Raw genomic sequence first — 13,373 nt, forward strand, 5'->3', positions numbered from 1 at the left:
GTACGCTCTGTAATCTCTTTAAGAAGCCTCCGTCCCGGGGTAAATCAGATTAGATTTAGGGCTGCTTTCTATAACACACCAACACTAACCACCAGCAGATCCCCTGCAATACTGAATAATGAATCTGTACGATTAACATGCGCTGCCTGGGATATACGAATCATCTACAGTATGTATGTATGTATGTGTGTGTTTCCTGAAAGACAATGTTTGTGTTTGTTGCCTGTTTAAAAGCGTGTGTGAATAGAGGAGGAGTCAGCATGTGCCTGGTAGCTCCTTCCTCTGACCTTGGTTACAGAGAGATGGAGAGAGAAAGGGGACAGAATGTGTGTGCATGAGTGTGTGTGTGTGTGAAGCGGTGGAGCTAATTCCTGCACTGCAGCTGTGTATATGACACCAGAGTTAATGTGGCTCCAACAGCTCTAGATCCACTTGGGAACTTGCCAGAGAGAAACAGAGCGAGAGAAGAGGAAGGAAAGCATGTCAGCAGCATGTGCACGCCACAGAGAAGCAGCACGGTAAGTATCACTTGCTAGTGTTGAATTGAGTGTATTTGTGTGTGTGTCACTCCGGTGCAGCAGTGTTGATGCTGTGTGACAGTCTGATTCAGATGCTCAGTATGATATGGAAAGAGCTGAAAAGGCATATGACTGCAGCTGATGGATAGTCATTCATGGTACATGCTTGCATGGTAACACTTATGTACTTAATCATTAGCCTTATAGTTTCATTAATATGTGCATATGCTGTTGTAGTTTTACAGTGTAATCAATGTCTGAATGGCTGACTACAGGAAAAACTGTGATCGATCCTCTTTCTGCAGCACTTTCCTTGCTCTCTGATCCTCTGCTCTCAAACGGCACAGCAGTCAATCACTGAGACATTTGGGAGGAGAGAGAGGGGAATAAGGATATTGATACAAGTCATTCATTTTTATGATGATGCTCTAGGGTTTTGCCCTCCATTTATGGTGGACATGATCATGTATGGATGATGTCCAATGCAGTGGAATTTTCGTTTTGAGAGTCACTTGTTCTTGAGTTTGCATGAAAATGCTTGTATTGTGAGCATTCGTGAGGATATTCTTTGCTTAAAGTGATAAAGCATGTGAAAATTAAAATTCTGTCATCATTTACACACCCTCAAACCTGTTTGACTTTCTTTCTTCCGTGGAGCGCAAAAGGAGACGTTTAGCAGAATGTTCACGCTGCTCTTTTCTGTGCAATGTAAGTGAATGGAGACCAAGTTTTGTCAAGCTACAAAAATGACAAAAAAATACCATAAAAGTAGACTTGTGTGTCGTCCGAAGTCATAAAATAGTTTTGCATGAGGAACAGACCAAAGACCAAAATTTAATTTTTATGATTTGAATATGTACATATTGAAATGTGGGACTTTACAAGCAGTTTGCGAACAAATTATTTTGGCATCATTAATGTCAAACCTGGTGTCTTGATGTTACAGAGCCCCTAAAGGGACATGGTGGTGGGAAAAAATATAAGATTGGAGGAAAAATATATATTTCAAAACTTTTGTGTTCCCCTGAGAAACTTTGCTTTCGCAAATGCAAAGTTTCCTGGGGGAACGCAAAACATTTGTGAAAGTACGCAAAAGCATTGCCATATTATTTTTCCTCCCATCTCATTTTTTTTTTTTTTTTCCAAAATGTCCCTTTAGGGGCTCAATATAATGTGGTAAATGAGGTGGAAGATTATTACTGTAAAACAACTTAAAGGATTAGTTCACTTTAAAATGAAAATTACCCCAATATTTACTCACCCTCATGCCATCCTAGGTGTATATGTTTTTTTTTTCTTTCTGATAAACACAATCGGAGATATATTAATAAATATCCTGACACATCCAAGCTTTATGGGGCAACGAGTTTAAAGCTCAAGAAAGTGCAGCCATCCATCATAAACATACTCCACACGGATCCGGGCGATTAATAAAGGCCTTCTGAAGCGAAGCGATGTGTTTGTGTAAGAAAAATATCCATATTTAACAAGTTATAAAGTAAAATATCTAGCTTCCACCAGACCGTCTTCCGTATTCATAAAGGAATACCAATAAGTAATATACACCTAGGATGGCTTGAGGGTGAGTAAATCTTGGGGTAATTTTCATTTTAAAGTGAACAAATCCTTTAAATTTTGTTTTGTTCCTAACAACAACAACAAAAAAGCTATTATATGGCATCAGGAAACTTAAAATATAAGTTTAGGATCCTTTTATTGTGCTTTTTGTCATTTTTGGAGCTTGACAGCTCCTGGTCACCATTCAGTTTTGTAAATGATGACAGACTTTCCATTTTTGAGTCAGCACAGTCATTAAAGCTTATAGATGAAAGACTAGATTGACAGTCACCTTTTCTACCCATAATTCCCAAGAGTTAATGCCAGGCTGACCCCATGTACCTCTAAAGGTCCCCCATTTTCCAGACACTGTGTCTATGTGTCTGCTTTAGTTGGTTTAAACAATCAAAGCACACTTGATGTATCATATTCTGTTTTAGAGACAAGACACAGATGTGCACAGATTATACTGTCATCAATTTAAAAGACAAGTGAGCACAAGAGGGAAAGAAAATCAGCCATAAAAATGATTTGGACATCAAAGTCACACTTAAATAATCTGCTTATCATTGCATATAATCACGAGATATCAAACCAGGCGTCATCTGCAAACTCATTTAATGAGTCATTCTTATGTAGGCGCTTAGAGGTCAAACTATTTATCCAGGCTGGATTGCAGAGCTGAATAGTAGTGCTGAATGAATTGTGTCAATGCAGTTGCTGTAATCTTTTGTAATGTGTATAATGAACTGGCTTACTGTCTGTCATTTATTGATGACTCTAAGGAGCACTGCAAACCCCGCCCCTTTTATGCAACAGCCAATCAGAATCAGTGTGGGAGCCACTGACCACTGCAAACAAATTTAAGCTATTTTATACTTTTAATATATATATATATATATATATATATATATATACTGTGTATATATATAATAAATTTGTGTGTGTGTGTAATCTATTAACAGATTTAATCTATTAAATAGATTAGTCTAATCTATTTAATCTATATCCCTGATATAAAAATATATTTAAGATATAATTCACTATTTGAGATAAGATAATTCACTATTTGAGAACAGAGATTTTGCATTATTTTATTTTTTTTGTAGAACTGACAGTAACGATGATCATAAAATGTCAGCTTATCAATCTCTCTGAAACATATATTTATGTTATATGTATCCAATATTATATTATATTACATATAATAATATGTAGGATAGTGATAAAATATTGTTTATGTGTGCAGCACCGGAGAATGAGACAAATGATATTTCAATTTCAATTCAAATAATTTAATTTCAATATAAATATTTATTTTCCTTGAGCATTTTATTGACATTTGTATAATCAATGACACACTGAGTGTCATTGAGTTGAGGAGCTAATGAGAGACGTGTGTCTGAGTGGAATATGATGTGCAGATGAATAGAGAGAGAAGAATGTGGCAGAACTTTTGCTGACGCATCTGCTTCACAGCCTATCTATGCAAATTGCTTTTCTTTCTTTTTATCTCCATCAGACCAATAAAGATGAAATTCTCTATTCCCTATTCCATGTTCATCTCTTCTCTCACCCTGCAGTCCTGGAAATAATTTCTCTTTCTCAGATGTCCTGTGTCTGGTGTGTTCTGGAGGTGAGCTGACTCCTGTGTGGGTCTTGTGAGAAGCAGACATGTGGGACGGACGGTCTGAGACGTGTCATGCACATGCCCTGTTCGACGCCTTCGTGCAGGCCGGCACATGTAGGGAGACACTCAGGGCCTTCCAGGAGCTGTGTGAAGAGCTGAAGCTGCATCCCGTCGGTCAGCCGCAGTTCTACCATACCTTGAGGAGCAGACTGCACTACTGGAAGGCCAAAGCACTGTGGGCCAAACTGGACAAAAGAGCCAGCCAGAAAGAGTACATGAGAGGCCACGCTTGCACCAGCACCACGGTACAAACACAGGGTCACCCGCAATGCATTGCAAGAGAGAGTTCTCTTCACTAGTGAGTTGAAAGCTGTTTTACATGTCTGTTTTGTTGTGTGTTCAGTGTCTGATCATAGGTGCAGGTCCGTGTGGACTGCGGACGGCTATAGAGCTGGGATTTTTGGGTGCCAGGGTGGTTCTTGTGGAAAAACGCGATGCTTTCTCACGGAACAATGTTCTGCATCTCTGGCCCTTCACCATTCAGGACCTCCGTGGTTTGGGGGCCAAAAAGTTCTACGGAAAGTTCTGTGCTGGAGCCATAGACCATATCAGTGAGTAAACATGAGATCAAAATTGAATCAAAATTTGATTTACTTCAAGTTTTTTTACTTTCTTAATACACATTGTGCACAATTTATCATTTCAAAGGAAAAAAAGTTTGTTTTCATAATCCTTCATCAAACTTGCTCCGCCTCTAAAACGACTTTCTTTCTGGATGACATCATCTAGGCCACCGAACGCCCACTTTTTATAATCCAATCAATTCCCAGTGAATCAATAAAAGTCCCGACTTTTTTCTTGTTATATTAAATGTTACATTAAATGTTTTAGATGCTCATTAAGATAATTAAAATAAGATTTTCATGTTAATTTGATTTTAACAACATGTGTGCAGGTATTCCTTTAATTTATTGGTATTGGTTGATATTTGATATTTAAATTAGTATGAAATTTGTATTTCCTCTATTTTTATATTTTACATTTAATTAATAAAAACTTTAGATATTTAATAAGTAGATTTATATTAAATTTATATTTTATGTATTAAATAAATATAGCAAATATCAAAATGAATATCCTTTTTTGTACTGTACATTATAATGTTGTGATTCACTTGTAATATTTAAAATGACTAATTTTTGTTTTAGACTAAATAGTACAGAAATTTAAAGTTTGTCAAACTAAAATAATAATAATAATTTTTTATATATATTTTTAATATATTTATATTAAAAACTAAAACAAGGAAGCTGATTAATATGATTTTTTTTGTAGTGCATTCTGAAAGCATATTCTCATGAATTGTTTTTATTGTTTATTTACACTATTTACTGTCTCTACCTTTTTCTCGTTATTTATCCTGTTTTAAAGTTATGATTGTAAAATTGGTTTGAATGGTATTCCATGCTCAAGATCATTTAAATCACATTTTTATGTTTTATGTTCACGTTTTCATCAACATCTACGTATTTATGTGCAGGTATTCGTCAGCTGCAGCTGATGCTTTTGAAGGTGGCCTTGTTATTGGGTGTTGAGGTTCACGTAAATGTGGAGTTCAAACATCTACTGGAACCTCCAGAGAGCCAGGAGAAACGTAAGAGAAATGTAACAGTTTCACCTTAATTTTACATTCAAATTAATTGACAATTTTCATGTTTGTCCTGTTCAGGTGTTGGCTGGCGAGCAGAGGTCCACCCCAGCTCTCATCCAGTCAGACAGCTGGAGTTTGATGTGGTTATTGGGGCAGACGGCAGAAGAAATACTTTACCAGGTATATGCAAAAACATTTCGGTCTCAGATCTATTGTACTCACAGATTATCCTATCAGAAATGCAAACAGATGCTTAGTCGGTGGTTAATATAAACCCTTATTGGTCATGATGGCAGTGTCTTTCTGTGTTCACACTGTTTATAAACTGTAGTTCCTCAGTTTCCTGCTAATTCTTCCCTTTTTTTTCTAACCGAAAAATGTGTGCTGACAGTTTGTACTCTAATTTGTACTTGAGTCATAGGAAATGACGCTACTCATATTGTGGTTACTAATGGCAAAAGCTAAAAAAAATCCCACCGCTTTAGGCTTAAGATGTGCAAAGAAATTTAAAAGATGTAGTGGCAAAATATGTGATATATGTGTAATATAGGTAATATATATAATACTAGAATAAAAAGCAATTTTATATTTGATGTCTTGTTATTACAATGTATATTCCATGTTATTACTATATATATATATATATAGAGAGAGAGAGAGAGAGAGAGAGAGAAGTATAATACTGGAGTAAAAAATATTATATATCATCTTGTGCAGTGTCATCGTGAACTGAGGAATGTTTGTAAAAGACGTGACAAGAAGCATATCACATGCTCTCAGCTTTTCAGTCATTTATAACAGACAGTTCCCCTTTTCTAATTTTACCCTGTTTTGGACGTATTCATATGACTAATTAATTTTATGGGTTTTTTAAAGGGGACATATTATGCAAAATGTACTTTTATAAGGTGTTTGCACACAGATGTGTGTCCACAGTATGTGTAAACAACTAGCCTATAAAAATCCACCCACTCCTTTTTTTTGTAATCCCCATAAATCATAAACAGTCTCTCCAAACACACGGTTCCAGATTTCCCCCTACTCTTACAAAAGAGTATTGAAGCCCTGCCCATGACTGGTGACGATCTGAATCAACTCCACAGCAGCTACATAAATTAATCCACTAACCATTCAGAAACATCCAGTCAAGTTGTAACTTCTTCCTGAGTCTCAGTGTCCATCAGTGTCCGACTCCGGTTTGAACAATGTAAGGCTGAACACCGTTACTGACAATCGGCATTTTGGCTGCGTGAGATTCTCCAGCTTTGTTGTTGTTGAGTATCTGAAGTGCTAGTTGTTAAAACGCCGTCCTCTTCTGGAAAGCGGGCGGGAGCAGCAGCTCATTTGCATTTAAAGGGACACACACAAAAACAGTGTGTTTTTGCTCACACCCAAATAGGGGCAAATTTGGCAAGCTATAATAAATGATCTGTGGGGTATTTTGTGCTGAAACTTCACAGACACATTCTGGGGACACCAGAGACTTATATCACATCTTGTGAAAAGGGGCATTATAGGTCCCCTTTAAACTACTGTGTTAGGATTTGATATGTCTGTTTCCGGTAGGGTTTCGCAGGAAGGAGTTTCGGGGGAAACTGGCTATTGCCGTGACAGCGAATTTCATCAATCGCAACACCACCGCCGAGGCTAAAGTGGAGGAGATCAGTGGTGTTGCCTTCATCTTCAACCAGAGGTTTTTCCAGGACCTCCGGCAAGCTACCGGTACTAAATTATTTCAGTGTAACTATAACATCACCTCAGTTTAAAGATACCAAGACTTTATGTATTGCACTCAACTGCATTTTAAGCAGCTAATATACATTTTTGCACAGTGAGGCACTTTTGTCTTCTCTATTATGAGTTTATCATTTTTTAATGTGTTTAAGATGATGTAAACATAACGCATATCATCTTTTCTGTGCAGGAATTGATCTTGAGAACATAGTATATTACAAAGACGACACTCACTACTTTGTAATGACCGCCAAAAAACAAAGCCTTCTGGACAAAGGAGTCATTCTGCACGTGAGTCGTCAATGTTGTGTGCAAGTATCCGCATATAGTACACACTATTTTGAGTGATTATTCTCTTATATTTGTTTTGCAGGATTATGCTGACACTGAGATGCTGCTGTCCAGGAATAACGTGGACCAGAATGCACTGCTCTCGTACGCTCGTGAAGCAGCCGATTTCTCCACCAATCATCAGCTTCCTACACTGGACTTTGCCATCAACCACTATGGGCAGCCAGATGTGGCCATGTTTGACTTTACTTGCATGTACGCCTCTGAGAACGCAGCACTGGTGCGTCAGCGCAGGGGACACCCTCTGCTGGTCGCTCTGGTGGGGGATAGTTTACTAGAGGTGAGAGCGAGGAGAATAAACTGTGCAAAAAATTTTATTATTAAAGCATTTTTCTTGTTTTGCAGTTAAAATATCCAAAACCTTAACTTTAAAACAGGACAAATTAACCTGAGAGGAAAAATTGTATTAGAAAAACTGCGTACAAAGTATATCGGTATCTTATCGGTTATCGGTTTCTATATTGTTTTATTATTTATTGTTATAGTTTTTTAAATTGATATTAGATATTTAAATTAGTACAAAGTTTTCTCTACTTCTTCTACCACTTAAAACATTAATAATTTAATGAATAGTTTTATATTAAAATTATAAATAATATTTTAAAGTATTAAATAAATATCGGTATCATATCAGTTATCAGCGTATATCAAAGTTTTTTTATTTATCTGTATAGTTTTTTATTGATATTTTAGATTTAAATCAGTATAAAATGTTCTCTACTTTTTGTCTACCACTTAAAACATTAATAATTTAATAAATAGATTTGTATTAAAATTATAAATAATATTTTAATGTATTTAATAAATATAAAAAACAAATACATATCCGTTTTTATACTATATATTATAATGTTGTGATGCCTAAAATCATTTGTATAATTTAAAATGTTTTATTTTTTGTTTTTAGCATTTTATTTTTAATTTTACACTAGATAGTATAGAATTTTAAAATTAAGATTTTGGAGCATGATATTAATGTTTAATAAAAAGCATCAATAAATAAATAGCGTCAATAATTTATTGATTTTTATTCACTCTATTTATTTATTTATTAACAATTTATTTATTTATTAAATCGATATAGTATAGAATATTAATATTAATATTTCATATCATCTATAATATGAAAATATTTATTGGCTAAGTGATATCGGCCAGAATTGTCAATATCGGTAGATTTTAACTTAGCATATTTCATCACTTATTCATATACTTCAGTGTGTTTTATGCTTAAAAGTCTACAAATATAAACTATACTTTAAAATTAGTTACTTATATTGCTTCTCATTTTAATCCTATTTTAAGGATGTTTAGATATTTATATTGGAAAATTAGTACATTCTGAAAGGTTTTGTAATATTTTCAGGTGTTGTTGGCTCTGATTTTGTTGGTTTTTAAACATTTTTTTCCTAAAGCCATTCTGGCCAATGGGAACAGGAATTGCTCGGGGCTTCCTGGCAGCCATGGACACGGCCTGGATGGTCCGCAGCTGGGGTCAGGGCAACACCCCTTTAGAGGTTCTGGCTGAGAGGTCAGAGCTAAAATGGATCTAAATGATTTATGAACATTCAGTTTTGACAATGTAGGAATCTTATTTCTCTTTTAATATTCCCCTCTGTTTCTTCCCTATCTCAGAGAGAGCGTATTTCGGTTGCTTCCTCAGACAACACCAGAAAATGTCAATAAAAACTACAGCCAGTACAGCGTGGATCCTGCTAGCCGCTATCCCAACATCAATGTGCAACTCATCAGCGCTGCTCAGGTTAGAAACATGCAGTCCTAATCGAGTCATAACCAGTGAAGATGATCATGATGATGCTGAAAATGTGTGTACAGGTGCGTCATCTCATAGACACAGGTGAGGGTCCGGTTTTGCACCTTGATGCAGTTAGCTCCCCACACCCAAGACTTACACGGCAAGGTATGTGTGATTTCATATATAACATCTCCCACATAAACACTCATACACAATCTCACATGTTCTCTATGTGTGTGTGTAGAGTCAATGGCTCGTTACAGTAAGCTGCTGACCTGGTGTCAGGAGCAGACGCACGGTTACATGAATGTGTGTGTGACGGACTTCACAACTTCCTGGAGGAGCGGCCTGGCCCTGTGTGCTCTCATTCACAGATTCAGGCCTGACCTCATGTGAGTCCATGCTCTTTAATCTGGGTACGAATTAGGGTTGTGGCGTAGTCATTACAGATAAGAGCTGGTAACCAAGTTTACAGGTTTTATTACAGGTTGGCAATAATATGAAATTTGTATTACATGACTGCGACATCAATATTATATATATATATATATACTGATCAGGCATAACATTATGACCACTGACAGGTGAAGTGAATAACCCTGATTATCTCTTCATCACGGCACCTGTTAGTGGGTGTGATATGTTCGGCAGCAAGTGAACATTTTGTCCTCAATGTTGATGTGTTAGAAGCAGGAAAAATGGGCAAGTGTAAGGATTTGAGCGAGTTTGACAAGGGCCAAATTGGCTAGACGACTGGGTCAGAGCATCTCCAAAGCTGCAGCTCTTGTGGGGTGTTCCCGGACTGCAGTGGACAGTATCTATCAAAAGTGGTCCAAGGAAGGAACAGTGGTGAACCGGCTACAGGGTCATAGGCGACCAAAGCTCACTGATGCACGTGGGGAGCAAATGCTGGCCCGTGTGGTTCGATCCATCAGACGAGCTACTGTAGCTCAAGAAGTTAAAGCTGGTTCTGATAGAAAGGTGGCAGAATACACAGTGCATCGCAGTTTGTTGCGTGTGGAGCTGCATAGCCACAGACCAGTCAGGGTGCCCATGCTGACCCCTGTCCACTGCCGAAAGTGCCAACGGTGGGCACGTGAGCATCAGAACTGGACCACGGAGCAATGGAAGAAGGCGGCCTGTTCTGATGAATCACGTTTTCTTTTACATCACGTGGATGGCCGGGTACGTGTGCGTCACTTACTTGGGGAACACATGGCACCAGGATGCACTATGGGAAGAAGGCAAGCCGGCGAAGGCAGTGTGATGCTTTGGGCAATGTTCTGCTGGGAAACCTTAGGACCTGCCATTCATGTGTTAATTTGACACGTAGCACCTACGAAGGCATTTTTTGCAGACCATGTACACCCTTTCATGGAAACAGTATTCCCTGGTGGCTGTGGCCTCTTTCAGCAGGATAATGTGCCCTGCCACAAAAATGGTTCAGGAATGGTTTGAGGAGCACAACAATGAGTTTGAGGTGTTGACTTGGCCTCCAAATTCCTGGGGAATCTCAATCCAATTGAGCATCTGTGGGATGTGCTGAACAAACAAGTCCGATCCATGGAGGCCTCACCTCGCAACTTTCCGGACTTAAAGGATCTGCTCCTAACATCTTGGTGCCAGATACCACAGCACACCTTCAGTGGTCTAGTAAAGTCCATGCTTCGATGGGTCAGGGCTGTTTTGGCAGCAAAAGGGGGACCAACACAATATTAGGAAGGTGGTCATAATGTTATGCCTGATCGGTATATATTTCATTATTTATCTATGTAGTGATTTAAAGTATTTATTAAATCTTATAATAAATATTTATGGCACTCCCAATCCTCCATAGATAATAGTATATTGATGGGCTCAAACTAAAAGCTGGAAAACATTCATGGGCTGTTTAAAGTGGTTTCAGTCCATCAAAAAGAGATTTAGGAACTGAACGTGTGGGCCGACTGTATTATTACATTGAGATTTTCTGAATGTGTGATTCTGATACTAGTGCCTTTGTTTCTTGCAGTGATTTTGCGTCTCTGGAGGAGAGTGAGGCGGTGCTCAATGGTCAGTTGGGTTTGAACATGGCGGAGCAGGAATTTGGTATTTGTCCTATAATGACCGGCAAGGAGATGAGCGCACTGGAAGAGAGTGACTCTCTCTGCATGGTCATGTACCTTAGTCAACTACATGAGCTTCTCAAAGACACAACGCCACCTAGTGGTCAGAATAAGTCATTATCTGTTATTTTCTTTTTATTTATGTCATATTTTTGACCCTTTATGGTTTTTTATGTAAACAAACACTTTTTTCTCCACAGAAAATCAAAGTTCAGAAGAGAGAGCTGCTCTGTTCTCCAGCACCAGGTCACCCATCTCACTGCTCAGCAAACTGGGACAGAGTCTGTCCCGCAAACGCAATCCCAAGGTTCACACACACACACACACACACACACACACACACACACACACACACACACACACGCTTTTTTTTTAATAAAAAAAAAAACACAGTTTAGTATGTTTTTTTAAGCCATTCGGTTTACGAGGACACAGAAAGTGTCCTCATAAACCATGTTTATGTTGTAATACCCATGTCATTATACACATTTGTGTCTTCATAAACTATATATACAAGAACATACACACACACTCACTCACAATTACACAACTACTCTTTTACTGTCCATAACCCATATGTTAAGCTGATCTATTTTTCATCCCTATCAGGATAAGAAAGAGAAAGAAGCAGATAGTGTTGGAAAGCGGAGGAGAACAAGCCAGGCTGGCCAGTCAGAGGAGGTGAATCATTTTGACATGTTGTTTATATATATATATATATGTATATATATATATATTAAATATATTAAATGTTTATGTTATATATATATATATATACACATATACATATATATATATATATATATATATATATACTGTATATATATGTGTGTGTGTGTGTGTGTGTTAAATACTTATTTTTTAAACAGTGGTATAAATGGCATGACGCGTTTTGTATAATGACCCATATAGTTACATTATAATGTGTTTTTCTTGATCTTTCATCTGTTAAACCTCGTTTTTTCTCATTTCTGTGATGTTTTCCTGATTTAGGAGGACGTTCCTGATGATACCAAAGAAAATATGACTTCAGCAGTAACTTCCGGGTCAGAACTGAAGGTCACTGAGGGTCACAGCAAGGTTCGGTCCATGGCAACACTACTGTTGGCTAAATTTGAGGAGAACGCAACATCGGCCTCAGCCACTGCACTGCGCAGACAGGTGTGTGAGTATTTGTGATGCATGGTGTACTTTAACATGCATACAAGTTGAGTTACACCATGTCCAGACCTGGTGCAACACAATTTTTTTTGTATACTTAAAGCAAAATATACAATAATGTGGAGCAGGATTTTGGACCAATAAGATTTTGCTGTGGGCGGGGCTAGAAAGCATGATGCAAAAGAAATAGATACCTAGCAAGAGATAGGATTACTGGCGTCAAGCCTGGTTAGGACTTTGTGTCAGTCATTTAGCTTGATTACTCATGTTCTGGTTCTGACAGTCTCAAAAAATAAACATTTTTGTATTTTGTTTTGGTTGAGATAAAACGTCACAGCTCTGTTAGCCATTAGATGTTGTGATGTATTCCTAATATAGAGTGAATTAGCTCATCTTGCCCACAGGGAAAGCTGCTGACTCAACTTGTGGCCCATGCGCAAACTTACACATAAGTATACACACTTTAGCGTAGCCGCTAACAAGCTGAGGTAGAATTGGCAAAGCCTCTTTAACATACATTAGCCGGCATTCATCAGGCGTTTTATTAGATTAAAAGCCATTTAGGCGATTGACAGTAACAACCGCAGCATTAGAAGATGTTTCATTGGATGCGTACCACAACAGGGTTTACGATTCAGGGAAAAGATTCGATCCCTGCCAATTAGAAGCGAAAAGGTAAAAAGACACCTGTGCTTCAAGATAAAAGGGATCCAGTAGTGTACATTTTTGTGATAGAAATGGCTAAAATGGTTCTGTTTTTAGCTTCTGTGGTCTCTGTTATTGGTCAGGGACTGTTGGCCCAGTATGAATGGGTTATGAAGGAGCTCTGTGTGTGAAGTGACCTGGGGCTCAACAGCCAATCAGTGACTGGAGGCTGTTGAACATGTGATTTGAGGGTCTTAACTGAAGA

General features: G+C 37.8%; 1 protein-coding gene across 8 annotated transcripts in view; it reads left to right on the top strand.

Moving 5' to 3' along the window:
• Positions 1-201: 201 nt before the first annotated feature.
• The window catches only part of mical3b (microtubule associated monooxygenase, calponin and LIM domain containing 3b), a 28,107-nt gene continuing 14,935 nt past the window's right edge, over positions 202-13,373 (top strand). For 3 of the 8 annotated variants that reach the window (XM_051889953.1, XM_051889958.1, XM_051889954.1), the window contains exons 1-16: positions 202-518; positions 3,685-4,010; positions 4,109-4,316; positions 5,246-5,359; positions 5,435-5,536; positions 6,923-7,078; positions 7,281-7,381; positions 7,464-7,721; positions 8,857-8,972; positions 9,077-9,203; positions 9,278-9,362; positions 9,442-9,589; positions 11,209-11,405; positions 11,503-11,609; positions 11,912-11,983; positions 12,296-12,463. In XM_051889953.1, coding sequence (XP_051745913.1) covers positions 3,750-4,010; positions 4,109-4,316; positions 5,246-5,359; positions 5,435-5,536; positions 6,923-7,078; positions 7,281-7,381; positions 7,464-7,721; positions 8,857-8,972; positions 9,077-9,203; positions 9,278-9,362; positions 9,442-9,589; positions 11,209-11,405; positions 11,503-11,609; positions 11,912-11,983; positions 12,296-12,463 — 2,220 coding nt within the window. In that variant the 5' untranslated portion in view covers positions 202-518; positions 3,685-3,749. The remainder of the gene's footprint in view (positions 519-3,684; positions 4,011-4,108; positions 4,317-5,245; positions 5,360-5,434; positions 5,537-6,922; positions 7,079-7,280; positions 7,382-7,463; positions 7,722-8,856; positions 8,973-9,076; positions 9,204-9,277; positions 9,363-9,441; positions 9,590-11,208; positions 11,406-11,502; positions 11,610-11,911; positions 11,984-12,295; positions 12,464-13,373) is intronic. The other 5 variants (XM_051889960.1, XM_051889955.1, XM_051889959.1 and 2 more) reach the window with 4 other exon arrangements.

This window comes from Ctenopharyngodon idella, chromosome 4 (genome assembly GCF_019924925.1).
Source record: "Ctenopharyngodon idella isolate HZGC_01 chromosome 4, HZGC01, whole genome shotgun sequence".
NCBI lineage: Eukaryota > Metazoa > Chordata > Actinopteri > Cypriniformes > Xenocyprididae > Ctenopharyngodon > Ctenopharyngodon idella.